The 14,908-nt window shown below is 38.4% G+C and overlaps 1 protein-coding gene across 2 annotated transcripts in view; it reads right to left on the reverse strand.

The window, feature by feature from the left end:
- Window positions 1–70: 70 nt before the first annotated feature.
- Window positions 71–14,908, reverse strand: part of atad2b (ATPase family AAA domain containing 2B) — a 61,510-nt gene continuing 46,672 nt past the window's right edge. For both annotated transcript variants that reach the window (XM_056763731.1, XM_056763729.1), the window contains exons 26-28: window positions 13,833–13,957; window positions 5,555–5,683; window positions 71–2,962 (exon numbers count right to left, since the gene is read on the reverse strand). In XM_056763731.1, coding sequence (XP_056619709.1) covers window positions 2,921–2,962; window positions 5,555–5,683; window positions 13,833–13,957 — 296 coding nt within the window. In that variant the 3' untranslated portion in view covers window positions 71–2,920. The remainder of the gene's footprint in view (window positions 2,963–5,554; window positions 5,684–13,832; window positions 13,958–14,908) is intronic.

The following is a 14,908-nucleotide window of genomic DNA, read 5'->3' on the forward strand; positions in this document are numbered from 1 at the left end:
TCAGACGTCAACTTGATTCATGAACGTGTAACCAAAAACAAGACTGGGTTTGAATTTAAAACATGAGACATTTCACTTTGCACCTTTTATTCAAGTATATCACAGCAGTTTATTTCAGAAATTACAGTAAATATATCATTTCCAACAGGACTTTCACAAAAGGACCGCAGCGAAGGACAGAACAAGATGTGGGTTTCGTTTGCTGCCTAGTAAAATAAAAGGGATACAAATACCGGTAAAAAAAAATAACCCTCAACCTGGTAAATCAATAAAGGTATAAAGCTACTAATTACAGAACTAAAATGACTGAAAACCATTATTTGCAACCCTCTCCAAAATGTAATGCAATTCATCAAGTATTTACACTGAAACTTGGGTTTTGTGGGAAGCAAATGCTTTTCCTCACTTTTACAACAAAACACTAAGCTCAACTAAACAAAATAAATTTAAACCAACATAAACCTTTAATGCCCACAACATTCCAATACAGAATAAGTGTTATGCTCTAAAAATGTATAAATGGTATCATGCTAAAGAGCACAACATTTGTTCTCGCGGTTTGAATTCAGTCCGATATCATGGCAGTGAAAAACACGCATTTCATTTGAATTGCCATGTGCGAGCGAGTGAAGAACAGGCTACTTTTGAGTGAGTGCTAATGAGAAATTGAGAATGAATCTCACAAATGTTTGAAAAACACGTTTAAGAGTTCTCCAACATAACATCAGGCATGTCAACCCCACAACCCTTTATGATAATACTCAATGAAAATGAATCGTAACCACCATCGTCATGGAATAAATAAGATCACTACTGTAGCAGAGACCTGAGAAACCCCCCCGCTTCTGAACGCCTGCTACAAAAAACCTGCTACACCGCAAACCTCGCATTTAAAATCTGTGGAACAATTTTCCAATTAGTCTGTTGAACTCGCATGAGTTTAGAACACGCTGAACTTTTTAAAGACGTTGTTTAATAATTTAATAAATATTAAATGGCAACAGAATGAAACGAGACGACTTGAGGAAAAAAAAACTAATGTGTGATGAACCGACCGCAAGAAATCGTCAAAAATTCACAAACACGACCAGGGTCTGAAAAGACTCAAATTGAGAGCAAATCATAGGACGCAAATTTAAAAATAGTGAAATATACAGTATAACACATCACCAATATCACAATGCCATTTCTTTTCTCGGCTCAAATGCAGTACAAGTTAAAAACAAAATGAAAACAAACCCGGTGGATTACGACGCGTGATGATCTAGTACCTTAGCCTGAACTTCTGAAGGGTGTAGAGATATTAGAAAGGTGAACAGTAAACAGGCCATCACTTTCTCTTTCTCTCTCTCTTTCTGCATGAAAACTGTTTGCTGAGGTAGCCGTGGTTCTGTCTCTCAAATGTACTGCTGTAGTCCAGAGCTAACTCGCGTCTTCTGTATCTTTTGCATATGTCTTCAAAAGTGTTTTCATTTATAGCACCGAATCCAAGACAAGGTCAACGATGATCTTGAACTTGGATCAACGTTCTTTACAAAGCGATGAGAGCAATGAATCAAAGAAAGTAAAGGGGATCAGTGTTAAAGGTACTCTACAACTAAAATGGTGTTATTAATGCAAATAGATTTAACATTAGCACAATGCAAACACTTTAAGGGCAAACAAAAGGATATTCATAAAAAACAGTAATGCTTTACACCCAAAAAACCCAGCACTGCCTAGACTGCCTCTCACAATAATCGTTACTCCAAAGCTATCATGCTTTTAAAAATATGAATTCATGGCTCAAACAAGGTGGGAGTTTGTCCAACGCACTCCATGAAGAATAGGTTGAATCATTTTGGGAGAATGACTGAACACAACATGCCACGTATATTTTTTACCGTAAAACAGACAAACACAGCTCTACATGTGTTAAAGCTGCAGAAGAGCTTTTAGTTTTTTTTGACAAAAGCTGAGATGTTCTTCAGTCTTTAAGAATGGTTTTGAAAGGTTAAGGCACATGCTAGGCAGTGCAATCTGTAGATATCTAGTTTCAAATCCAGTTAATACCAGAAAACCGAACAAAAAAACTTGAGTATGAATCATTTCTAAAGGGGATCTTATATATGCGATTTCATTCGTTTCTCCTAAAGATCTATTTTATACAACCAAAAGTGATAATCTGACAGTTTTTGAGTCTTAACAAGAGAACACCAAAAGTTGGTTTACAATACAGAGACCTCAGAATCGTACAATGGACATCCAGTAAAAAAAGAAAAAATCCTGCAGGATCATGTCACGTTAAAACACCCTTACAAAATTGTGTTTGTTTTGTTCTTTATCATTGTGGGTACAAAGCGTTGATAATCCCAATGCTGACATGTTGTGAGATCACAGCTGAGGGGAGGATGTGATTTAGTTTGTTTCCACTCGACGTCTTATTCGTGTCACACAATCCTTATACAGTTTTGCCCCTGCTGGTGAGAATCCCCGTCACTGTGTGTGTGTGTTTGTGTGTGTTTGCTTCCAGTGAGGCTGAGGTTGCACCGTGACATCACACAATCTTTTATTTTCTCCTGTTTGTGTGTTTCTTTTCTCATTTTTGAGAACAAGGAGCAGCAGACGAAAAAACAATAGCACCCAATAGCACCAAGAACGATCTTCAGCGATGGCATGTGTATGAGATTTTACGAAAAAAAAGAAAAAGATAACGAAACCAAATGGAGTTCTTGTGTTTGGTTCTGTAGACTGGTTCTGTCCAGGTACCTGAGAAGATAAGCACCAATATCGCCTTTGTTTCAATTGTCTGCACCTTTTTTCCCACCGTTGACGGAGACGTCCGGACCCCCGCTGCATTAAGGGCTCGCCTCAGAACGCTGCTTTCTCCCTCGTGTATCAAAATACTCGATCGGGTTTCTCTCTGAAAGCCCTCTTTTCATCACAGGAATGTTTCGAAATGGTGAACCTGCCTCTCCATCGCCTGTAAAAGACACAAAACATGAGCGAATGCGACGGAAACTAAAGCTTTACACAGTGACTCAGAATGTATTTTTTCCACCATCTACAATATCATGAATATTTCACATTCGGTATTGTTGGTGATATCAAGGTCAGGGGTTTGAATCCCACGAACGCACTTACAAATGAAATGCATAGCTTGAACACACTGGGTGTCGCTGATAAAAGCCTTCCTCAAATGCACAGAATGACTAAATGTAATGCAATACCACAACTACTTCAAAACATCACAAGACGGGGGAGAGAGAAAGAAGTGAAACACAATAACAGTGACCTCTCAGAATATTCTGTACACAGAGATAAGAAGTGCCCGAGTCATTTGACGTAAAAGAGGACTAATGTCATGACGATTAAAGGTTGAATGGATTTTAACTTTGGACACTAAAAAACAAAAAAGTCTACTTGACCTGCTTTTTATCTGCATTGCACAACACACTTCATCTAACCTCTTTTCTTTGATCAAAAGAATTACCCACAATTCACCTCTCAGACTTTCTAAGATTCGCGGGACGACAAGGGAACGGTTAATAAACGAATGTTTAACTTCTGCTTTCCTTTGTGGATCTCAGCTTCAGGTCACTGACTGCAAAGTATTCAACTCTCCGACGCAAAGAAGAAGAAAGAGATTACAATCCAAACATACACGGCTTTCCAGATGGTGCTGATTTTGAATCATCCTGGAATTAATAAATACGGCTCCATTAGGGCTCTCTGGAAGACGAATTGGTACACAACATGCAAATTAGCTTTCAGTCACACCGGCCATCAATTCCTTGGAGCAATTCTAATCCGTTACTGCTGGGCAGCTACCATTACTATTGTATTTGAGAACAGCGCGCATAATTTCCCTGGAGGGCCGCGGCAGCTCTCCGCCGTCGGTGCTGCGGCGTAAATTAAACGCACGGCAGCTGTTGAGCGCTCCTCCACTCTCTCTCTATATATACATCTCTCTTCTGAGCTGCAGTCACACGTGCGACTTTACAAAGTGATTAGTGAGCACACAGGTACAAGCCGGTTAATATTATTATAATGACATTTGTAATTCACTGTTATACTGCCCAACACTCATGACTGCTAAACACTGGAGAGTAAATACTGTACAGAGAGACAAACAGACAGGTAGACAGACAGACAGAAAGGTAGTCAGACAGAGAGCTAGACAGACAGAGAGCTAGACAGGTAGACAATCAGAGAGCTAGACAGACAGACGGACAGACAAAAAGGTAGTCAGACAGAGAGCTAGACAGACAGACAGCTAGACAGGTAGACAATCAGAGAGCTAGACAGACAGACGGACAGACAAAAAGGTAGTCAGACAGAGAGCTAGACAGACAGACAGCTAGACAGGTAGACAGACAGAGAGGTAGACAGAGAGCTAGACAGACAGAGAGATAGTCAAAGAGACAGAGAGGTAGACAGACAGAGAGATAGACAGACAGAGAGGTAGTCAAAAAGACAGAGAGGTAGACAGACAGAGAGATAGTCAGACAGAGAGGTAGTCAGACAGACAGGAAGTCAGACAGACAGACAGGCAGGTAGTCAGACAGAGAGGTAGACAGACAGACAGACACGTAGTCAGACAGAGAGGTAGTCAGACAGACAGGTAGTCAGACAGAGAGGTAGATAGACAGACAGACACGTAGTCAGACAGAGATGTAGTCAGACAGAGAGGTAGTCAGACAGACAGGTAGTCAGACAGACAGGTAGTCAGACAGACAGACAGGCAGGTAGTCAGACAGAGAGGTAGACAGACAGACAGACAGACACGTAGTCAGACAGAGAGGTAGTCAGACAGAGAGGTAGTCAGACAGACAGACAGGCAGGTAGTCAGACAGAGAGGTAGACAGACAGACAGACAGACACGTAGTCAGACAGAGAGGTAGTCAGACAGAGAGGTAGTCAGACAGACAGACAGGCAGGTAGTCAGACAGAGAGGTAGACAGACAGACAGACACGTAGTCAGACAGAGAGGTAGTCAGACAGAGAGGTAGTCAGACAGACAGGTAGTCAGACAGAGAGGTAGGTAGACAGACAGACAGGCAGGTAGGCAGAAATACATGTAGACAGACAAAGAGGTAGACAGACAGACAGGAAGACAGACGTACCAATGTTAGACAGACAGACGGATGGAGGGACGGACAGACAGACGGACAGACAGATGGACAGACAGATGGACAGACAGACAGACAGACAGACAGAAAATGTTATAAATAACAGCATAAACCAATTATGTTCCAAATTTTGGAAAAGAAAGAAAGATTTTAAGACAGAGAGATACATAGACGGATAAACAGATACTGTAGATACATAGAAAGACAGACAGACATACATACAGACAGAGAGGTGGACAGACATGAAACCAAGATTAACAAAAGTACATTTTCTTTTTCAACTTTTAACTCTATATTTTGTGGTTTGAAAGAGATTTTCTAGTCTCAGAAACAACACAATCTTCACAGAAAGTGTGATGAACAAACCTCATTTCTAACATCTAATGTCACTGAACATTATATTGATCTGTGTGTGTGTGTGTGTGTGTGTGAGATCACTGGACCTCGATCAGGCGGCTCTTGTCGTAGTCTCCGCGGTGCTGGTAAATACACTGACTGAGCACAGAATAAAGTCTCTCCAGTTGATCCACACTGAAACCAGCACCTCTCGAAACCACCAGCTCCAACAGCTCCTAAAAAACACAGACATTGGGTTCAGTTTATTCTGCACACACAGATACAGCTGATTGTAAGAACAGTGTGATGATGTTCTGGATGTTTCTATCCCATGTTGGCAGATTTGCCAATGCGCTCCTAATGCTCTTAGAGTAGATGGCTATTAGCATTTCACTTGTTAATGGCAGGAAAGATAAGACTCACGTAATCTTTTTTGGAAAAGAAAAGCTCCTAGACTTTAATGGACTATTTTTGTTAAAGAGCATTTGAAGGGAAGGTAATGACTTGAACATTAAACCCACAAGCATTAGGTTTTTTTGCGAGGGTTACAACAGAAAGTCTCATTTTTATTCGCTTCTGACCAGCACCTGCTAGCAAATAACATTTTGGCCGCCGGTGAACATGCCTCACGTGTTTTGTGGCTCTGCTGGAAAATGAGTCCGCCGTTCGGAGCAGTGGTGAAGAGGCTTCATTCGAAGGTTAATGACATTGTTTTAGTTTCTAGAGACACAGCTACACACATGCAGAGAAGGAAATAAGATCTGACAGCTAATGCGGTGCGGGCGGCAGGTGTGGAGGCGACTTCACAGGTGCCAAATCCAGCTCATCCAGGCGACAGGTGAAGAAATCCAAACCGTGCTATAAATAGAACCACAATCTACACATTTACATCAGTTCTCCACCAAATATTCAACTTGAAACTGTGCTCAGACATCTCAGGTCTGTACGTTTACAATGATGTCTACGGACCAAATGCATCGTTTGCAAATGTTGGGAATGCTTTTCAGATGTGGTGTTTGTTCATATACAATGATGTTTTAAAACTGATGTTTATCAGCAATGTCAAGATTCGCTTCAATTCAATTCAAATTTATTAATGTAGTGCTTTTTACACTGTTGTATTGCTTCAATCCAGCATTATAGGAAGAAAAACGACACAAACAAAGAGCAAGAAGAAGGTTGAATATAATACAGTACATGATGGTATTATAGAAAGAGTAAGACCATTCTAATAAGTCAATGTTATTGGAAATTTCAGAGCCCTGAGCTCCTCTAATATAAGCAGTCTCGCAGTGAGCAAGCCAACACGGCGCAGTGGCGAGGAACCAAACTTCAATGATGAATAAATGGAGAAAAAACCTCGGGAGAAACCAGTCTCAGCCGGGAGGGCCAGGTCTCCTCTGACGGGTTACAGCTGCACTCAATAACTTTGATATTAGTAGTGATACATTTACATTTGTGTGAAGCTGTTTAATTCTAATTTGCTGAGACTACTTTGTGACCGATATCAAACGACAGAACGCTTCAGGCAGGGATAATAATAAAGCTATAAGCCCCAACAAGCAGTGGGTTACAGACGAGAAGCGGAGTGCCTAAAACCCCCTAGCGGTTATATAATATCAGGGTATTTTATAACGGTTTAGAAGTCGCTCAGCCAATCAGAATCAAGGACCAGAACTGACCGTTTTATAATAATCATTTTGCTTGTTTACAAGATGACATATTATACCATATAATGAAAACAACATCGTTTAGGGTGATGTAACGAAAGGTCATTATTCTATATAAATTTAAACAAATGTAAAGTAATTACATAAAATATTTCGGTTTTCTTACTTTACCCCAGTTTGCAACAATAAGCTTACAGACCATTCTACAAGCACTTCCTGTTTCCGTTCTTTTGTTTTTACTTCACTTTCACATATTTCATTAAGTGTAAAAGATTTTTAGTTTTATAAAAAAGTTAATTAAATTCCAAATGTTTTCTTTGAATTACGTTATATTGTTTGAGTAGTTTAAAAAAATAAAAGAAACATGAACTTCTGTTGTTTACATTTTGCAAAATGGTCTGTAATAATGATTTACAAGGTATCAGGTAAGAAATATCAGCTTGAGGACTAAAAGATAAGTAGATAACCTTCACATTAATTTGTTTCTTGCAAAATGAACACAACAAAAACAATTAATTGGTTTTCATTTCTATGCATGCATAAGTACAGCATAAAGGCCTACATATGTCTTATAATAATGTGGAAAGCAGCTTTTTCGCAAGTAAACATCTTATATTTACAGTACTTGATTAAAAGTCTGACTAAAAAGCCCAGAAACATTTTACATTAAGGTTGCATTTGCATATGCATTAAGCTACAGGAACTAACAATAACACAAAACACTTTTTCAGCATTTATTAATCTTTGTTAATGTTAGTTCATTTCAATACAATCATTAATGTTATGGTGCATTGACTATGTTAAATTACAACGTTTGAATTTCAAATTGTATTATTAAATGGTGAAATGCACATGAACTAAGATTATAAATGCTGTAGAAGTACTGTTCATTGTTAGTTCATGTTAGCTAACTCAATATTAACCAATTCAACCTTATTCTAAAGTGTCACCCTAACTCCTTTAACGACATTCGGATATTCTGTGAAAATGTCAACCTTACCACGAAAAACATTTTTTCCAGCGGTTTTTACTGTGGTAACAGCACAGATTTTAACATTTGGTGGTTCAAATATCCATCTGAGAGATCTCAAAAAATTTGAAAACATCGGTTTTATTTTTAATGCATGATTTTTCATAGTCTGGAAGGTGACATTTTGAGGATTGTCACATCCATAACGCTTCATATTGCTCATAAATGGACACATGAAAATTAAAATAAAGTAACTATTTTATGTTCTATAAAGAGACATTTCCTCTCCATTCATTGGGTATAATTGCATCAGGATTGTGCATTTTATTTCACTGAAACCCTACAAAGTTTGTCGTCTCCTAAAAACCACGTCCTTTTTTTTCACATCCATAACGGATGTTTATTTCCCTTTTTTAAATATAATTAATTTTCATAAACTGACATTTTTTGATGTTTCGACTCTATCAACAAGGGTTCAGTAAAATATAAACAGATGGTTCAATACAACCGTAACCACTCTCTGACCCTATTTATGTCACGTCCATAACGCAAAATGTCATGTCCATAACGCTGGAATTGCCCCATTTCAGATGGGCCTGAACCAGAAAAGGCAAATAAATGATTAACATTAACCTCCAGGAAATATTCTGACTATACGCACACCTGCAAACAAAACCACAGTGACAACATTGATCCCCCCGACACGTCCACGCGGGAAGAGGAGGTCAGGCATCTTCAAAAGCAATTAAGATCACAGCGACGGCTAATTAAAGCAAATCATAATTACCTTCCGTTTGATTCACGGCATCAGAATGCAAGTATTTACTCTTTAAAGATCTCGGACGTCCATTCAATTCATGACATGTTACTTATTACTCCACCTGCCTTTAGGTTTGTGCGGGTGGAGTCAACATAAACAGTGCCGGCCACTGATAAGGTTCGAGTCGGGTCGAACAAAGAGCATTCAGACACACGGCAGCGTGCGCAAATTACTGATGGACGGCTGTAATTGAGGCCTCGTGTTTGGTTACGGGGAGACATTTAATGAGAAAACTCATCCCCTGTGGACACCAGATGACAGCCCCGGAGATAAATCAAAACAACACAAAGTCTTTGTTAAGAACCGCTGGAGGACAATGAAGGTAAATTTAAGAATAAGCGACGTAAATAAAAACAACCTCCAGCTCAACATAATCAAAGACCATCACTTGCAGCTGGTATTAGTGACTGATGATTAATCGCCGTAATTTGGGTATTATGAGATTACGACATCATTCAGAAGCTGTTTACAGACAGAATACTAACTATAAAGTTTACATAAACTTGTTTCTTAATGTGTAAAATAGTCCATGAAAATCATAACAGCGGGATTTGAACTTGAGCATTTCACACAAGAACCATGACTCAGTGTGTCAGACCCCATGTGTGCTAAGATGCGAAGAGTCAACATTTTAAAAACCAGTATTTTACATTTTCTTTACATAATACCCGCAGTCAGATACGTCCGGTTTAAGGGAGTACAAAATGTCAGGAGTTGCTTTGCAAATTGATGCTTCACCGGCCCACACACATACACGAAAGGTCAGTAAGTTGCAATATGCAAAACCAAGCGTGAAAACTAAAACTGTTGTTCTGTGCGAATAATATTTGTGAGAAAAATGTCAAAGCAGGCTGCCATATGTTGCTTTCTAACTTTTACAAGAAGAGAAAAATAACAGAAGTCCGTAAAGTAACTTCACACTTAACAAAATACAACACTGTGTGTTCTCAAGAGTAATTGTGGAATAATTTAATAGTTAAAGAGACTGTGGAGATGCTTTTGATGTCACTATACAGACCAGATTTATCAGGACTGTGGACAGAAACATTTTAATGGCATCTCTTGTGTACACCAGCTCAAAAATAAGCAAATAATACACTCATCTGATCATAATCCAATCCCAGAGAAATTAAAGTGGTCATTAAATACTAGAGTTAAAACATTGCATTAAATAATCCAAAGCAGGTCTTAAAACACCATTTAGAAAGTTGTGATCAACGCAAAAAAATGACTGACAACAACACTCAATGTCAAAACCAACCGTAATGTGCACACCTGTGTAAAATACAAACTAAAACACTAAAAGCATCACTGTGGTTAAGCGTTTGCGTGCTGCCGTTTATAAGAAATGCTTTCGGTCGTTGGTTCATCAGTCCGGCGGTTCAGCACTGACACATTCGACATAAAATCGATGGTCAAAGATCCAAGAGCCCTTTGGTCTTAATGTGTGACATGCATCACCAAAAGTCCTGCTGCATTAGCTACTAAGAGAAAAAGTGGAAAAGTTTAAGATACAGACTGAAGGTGCGAGCTGCCAAATTGAATCACGTCAAGTGCAGTCTAAATTTCAACCTGTCAAAGCTCTTGTTCTGAAACGAGGTGGCCTTCTGCGACCAATTAGAATCAGTCTTTGTTTTCTCTTATCTCCATTGACAGCAGCAGGAAAGCACAGATACGTCCAATCTGATGTGACGTGTTTATTTCAATGCTTTGTAGCGGTTGCGGATCCATTTCTGAGAATTTAAGTGACGGCTGGATCAACAAAGGCATCCACGTCTCATTAGCATCATCATTATTCCTTTGTCTTCTCACATATTATATAAACACGGGTAGCTTTTACATTTGACAAACATCCGGACTGTTTTGCTATGAGCAAAACGTTTGTTTGTCAAGCGCTCAACCTTAGAAAAGTATGTGGTACGGGTTGTCGTGCGTTTTCTCCTATTTTCACACATTTTAATTCAGTGTTGCTAAGAAAGCAGAAGAGGTTACAATTCGCAGACTTCTGTGATAAAGAAACAGCTGAAACTACATAAATATGTAAAGATTTAATTATCAAATTTCAACTGAATTAATTATAAAGACAGTCTGACATTCACAACAGAGTTCAGACATTTGGAAGGTAATGTAAAATGCCAGATGGAGCTGTGTGAGTCGTCCATTTTATTTTACAAATGTAAAATGAAGAAGATTTTGGATGTTTTACTATTAGTTTTGGTGTAATTCTCATCCAACTCTTATTGCATAACAAACACTGTCATGATATGTACATACAGTACTAAAAATATTTTACATTCTGTCCAATCTTTTTTTTCATATTTCTCATTTCATTCCGATTTTTTTTTCTACGCATGTACGTCCATACATATATATTCTATTTAGATTGTTTTTTTTAATTGTTAATTAGATTTGTTAATTGTTATTTTGTAAAATCACTACTTATTTCTCTAGCGCTTGCACAATCTCAGAATTGTTGATTGGCCATGTGACAATTAAACTAAATTAATTGTGATAATTATTCTAATAAGAATCAGAGAATATGAATAGTCTCAATGTATAGATCGTTTCATCGGGCGTTTGTTGATCCGTCTGCCTAGTAGCTTTTAATTTATTTTCATATTCATTTATATTAATATTTAATTGTATAATAATTGTATTTAATCAGCATTATTAAAACAAATTTTATATTCATTTTATTAAATAATTAATTTGATGAATGGGTCGTGTATTTGTTGAATTTAAGATTAGCCAACTGTTCTAGTAACCCAAAATTATATTGTCTAGACGTATTTTTAACTTGCTAGCTGATGTTATTTACTTGTTATTTCTTTTGCTTGTTTTTGCTTGCCGGAAGGTAAGTTTAGACCACAAAAGCGTGGATGCGCAGTAACGTTCATTTATGTTGTTGCTTTAAAGCATCTAAACATGAATCTTAAAATAGAGTTAAATTATCGATGAGCAAAGCAATGTTTTTATTTCTTTTGATTGTGGGATAAATATGAAACAAACATGTTCATGACAAAACGTGTGAGCATGACATCACACATGAAGGCTGGCGTGCTATAAAAGGTGTGCTTGTAAGTAAACATTTAACACAACCGTCCGCTGTGTGAAATAGCTGCGGTCAGGTTAAAGAAGAAAACACAACCTCGCAAAATCTCCAAACTTGAGTCACAAATCTGTCTCTAGCTCTGCAGTCTTTATATTCATTGTTATTATGCATCCAAACACTGACAGGTGATGTGATTCTGGATTCCTGAAAAGCTCAAAATCATCAAGAGAAGATGAAGCTCATGGTTTTCTGTGACGGCTTTTGGTTCTAGATGTGTTTTGGAGCCTCTCTGCAAAAATGTCAATAGTAACGAGCACATCTCCAGTCAATGAATATGAATGAAGCGTTATGAAAACTGCCCACTTTCCATTCCTAATATGTGTCGGGCATTTTGCCACACCAACCAGGAAGATACTCGCTTAAACGGCAACTCTCACCCCACTTCAACGGCAATTCAATTTGTTCCGTAAGCCGGGGATGAAAAAGCAATTATTCACAGCATCCGACACTTCGCGATCTGTTCCTTAAAGATATCGGCCTTTTCTCGCTAAATGAACAAATAAGCTGGAGGATTAGTGCCACCCGTGCTACGGGGCCTTCGCCCCCCATCGCTTTCTCCAGCCCCTGGGCCGGAAAGGACCAGCCATCCGAAGACCGAGCAGTGGAGACAATTGATGTCGTCTGGGGTGTTTTTTAACACTGATTGGCTGCGAGGCGTGTCATTTGAAAGAGGCTGTTTTTTCCATCTTTGACTCTTCAGATGTTGCAGTCACAAGTTGGCACTTGGGTGTTAGCGAGAAGCACACTCAGCACGACTGACACTCGCTGCGTTGAAAGTGTGAGCCTTCGACATATGTCACTCGCAAGGGATGTGCGGCACATGAAGCCATAAATTAAAGGCATGGTTCAACCAAAAAATGATAAATCGTCTTTTATTCACTCACACTCTAGTCCCTTCAAACCTGTATGACTTTCTACCTTCTGCAGAACACGAAAGCAGAAATTTTAACGAAAGTGGCAACCAAACATCACTGGCCCTCATTGACTTCCACTACATGGACGCAAATAAACGGAGACATTGCTCAAAAATATTGGCTTTTTGTATTTTGACCTGTATACACTTTTTGTTCAACATGAGGGTGATTAAATAATAACAGACTATAAAATAATAATATTATTTTGATCAAATAATAACATTTCATAAGAATGCACGGTAGCATTCAAAAAGAGTGCGAGTAAAGTGAAACAAAACAAAACTTCGGAGTGGAGAAAAGGCTTAAATGCGTATGTAAGAGAGAAGACGAAATCAATGCTTGCTGCCCTAATTTGATGAACTTGACAGCAAATAATTAAATGGAAATGAATGATTTTGGAAGAGAATGCCTTTAGCTTTACTGTCTAATGATGATGATGATGATGAAGTCTCTACACTGATGAGTCTCCATCTAAAATGAGTTAAATGATTGGAGTGATTTTCCCTTCTGGGATCTTATCTGGGAACGTATCGTGATGCAAACTCACGGCCAAAAGCAAAACTTCTGGATAGAGCCTTTGATTGGAACACAAATTGTGTTAATATTATTGTACCCGTTTTATGAACTCTTTCTACAACAATATTTTTCCAAACAAATGCAAACTGGATCTACAAATATGTTTACATTTTGACCACAACAGCCTTTTGCGAGTTATGCCTTCCAGTGGTTAGAGTGTGACGCTAACAATGCCAAGGTCATGGGTTCGACCCCAGGGATTGCATTTATTAGACACAAATGTATAGTATAATGCAATGTCAGTCGCTTTGGACAAAAGCGTAGATTGGAAACAACAATTGTATTCTGTAATTCGAGTGCAAATGCAACTGCTGTCTTCTCACCTTGAGCCGCTGGTGGTCAACCACGAGAGCAGGAGGTGGAGGAATCTGTGCAGCTTCCTCGAGCGTGTCGGGCGACTGTTGCTCTTCTGATGGACCTTTAGCACATTCCCTCTCTTTCGATGATCCTGTTAGCACATGAGCACGGTCACATTAAGCAAGAAAGTCAAAGGTGAACACACAAACACCTGAGGATATCATGTGTGCAGTCCCGGATGTACGAGAGATGTGTTTGTGTGTTTGAGTCACAGTAGAAAAAATGGCTGTAACAGATGGTGTTCTGAGGACCGTATACAAAGTTTGATGTTAAAATGGGCTTGTCATACAGTTGACTAAATACTAGGAATATAAGAATAATATTTAATTTTGCCTTTTAATGAAGTAAAAGTTATTCAAGCGTGACCTTACTCACAAATGTGGAAATTGTTCAAGAAAAGTAATTAAAAAAGGTCTCGTTAAAGAAAAAGGGGAATTTAAAAATGAAATATATACTTCATGAGTACGCTTGTGGGAAGTTGACAAATAAATCTGTTATAAGAGTATCAGGAAAAAAATATCTAAATTATAGACTAAATATTATGGAAGATTACTTACCAAAACTAAATAACTAATACTTTGTTTCTATAAATACACTTTAAATACTAAACGTTTGTAATAAAATGTTAAGCATGTCAAGGACAGGATTTAGTTTTAAGATAAATCAAGGTCGCACCACATGACTTCGCCAATTCATAGATGAAAACACTGAAATCACTTAATTTTAATCTGCATTAATGTCTGCACCACATTCTTAAGGCCATTGCACATTGAGTCCGGAATTTGCAAGTTAAAAAATAAATACGACCATACGTTGTGTCAATCACATTTACACACTGCCTCTGATATTTTCGTTCGTCATAATAAAATTTGGACTGGGTTCGATTTTCGGCGTTTTCCGCATCGGTAGCAAGCATTTTGAGAGGCGTTTTTACAATTCAGTTGGCCATTTTAACAAAGGGCTCAACAAGGTTCTACTCTGTCTCTAGCGGCCAGTGAATGAATTGCAGTTTAAGTGGTTTCACGAGAGAGAACGTTGCCGC

The sequence above is a fragment of the Triplophysa dalaica genome, chromosome 13, assembly GCF_015846415.1.
Source record: "Triplophysa dalaica isolate WHDGS20190420 chromosome 13, ASM1584641v1, whole genome shotgun sequence".
NCBI classification, from domain to species: domain Eukaryota; kingdom Metazoa; phylum Chordata; class Actinopteri; order Cypriniformes; family Nemacheilidae; genus Triplophysa; species Triplophysa dalaica.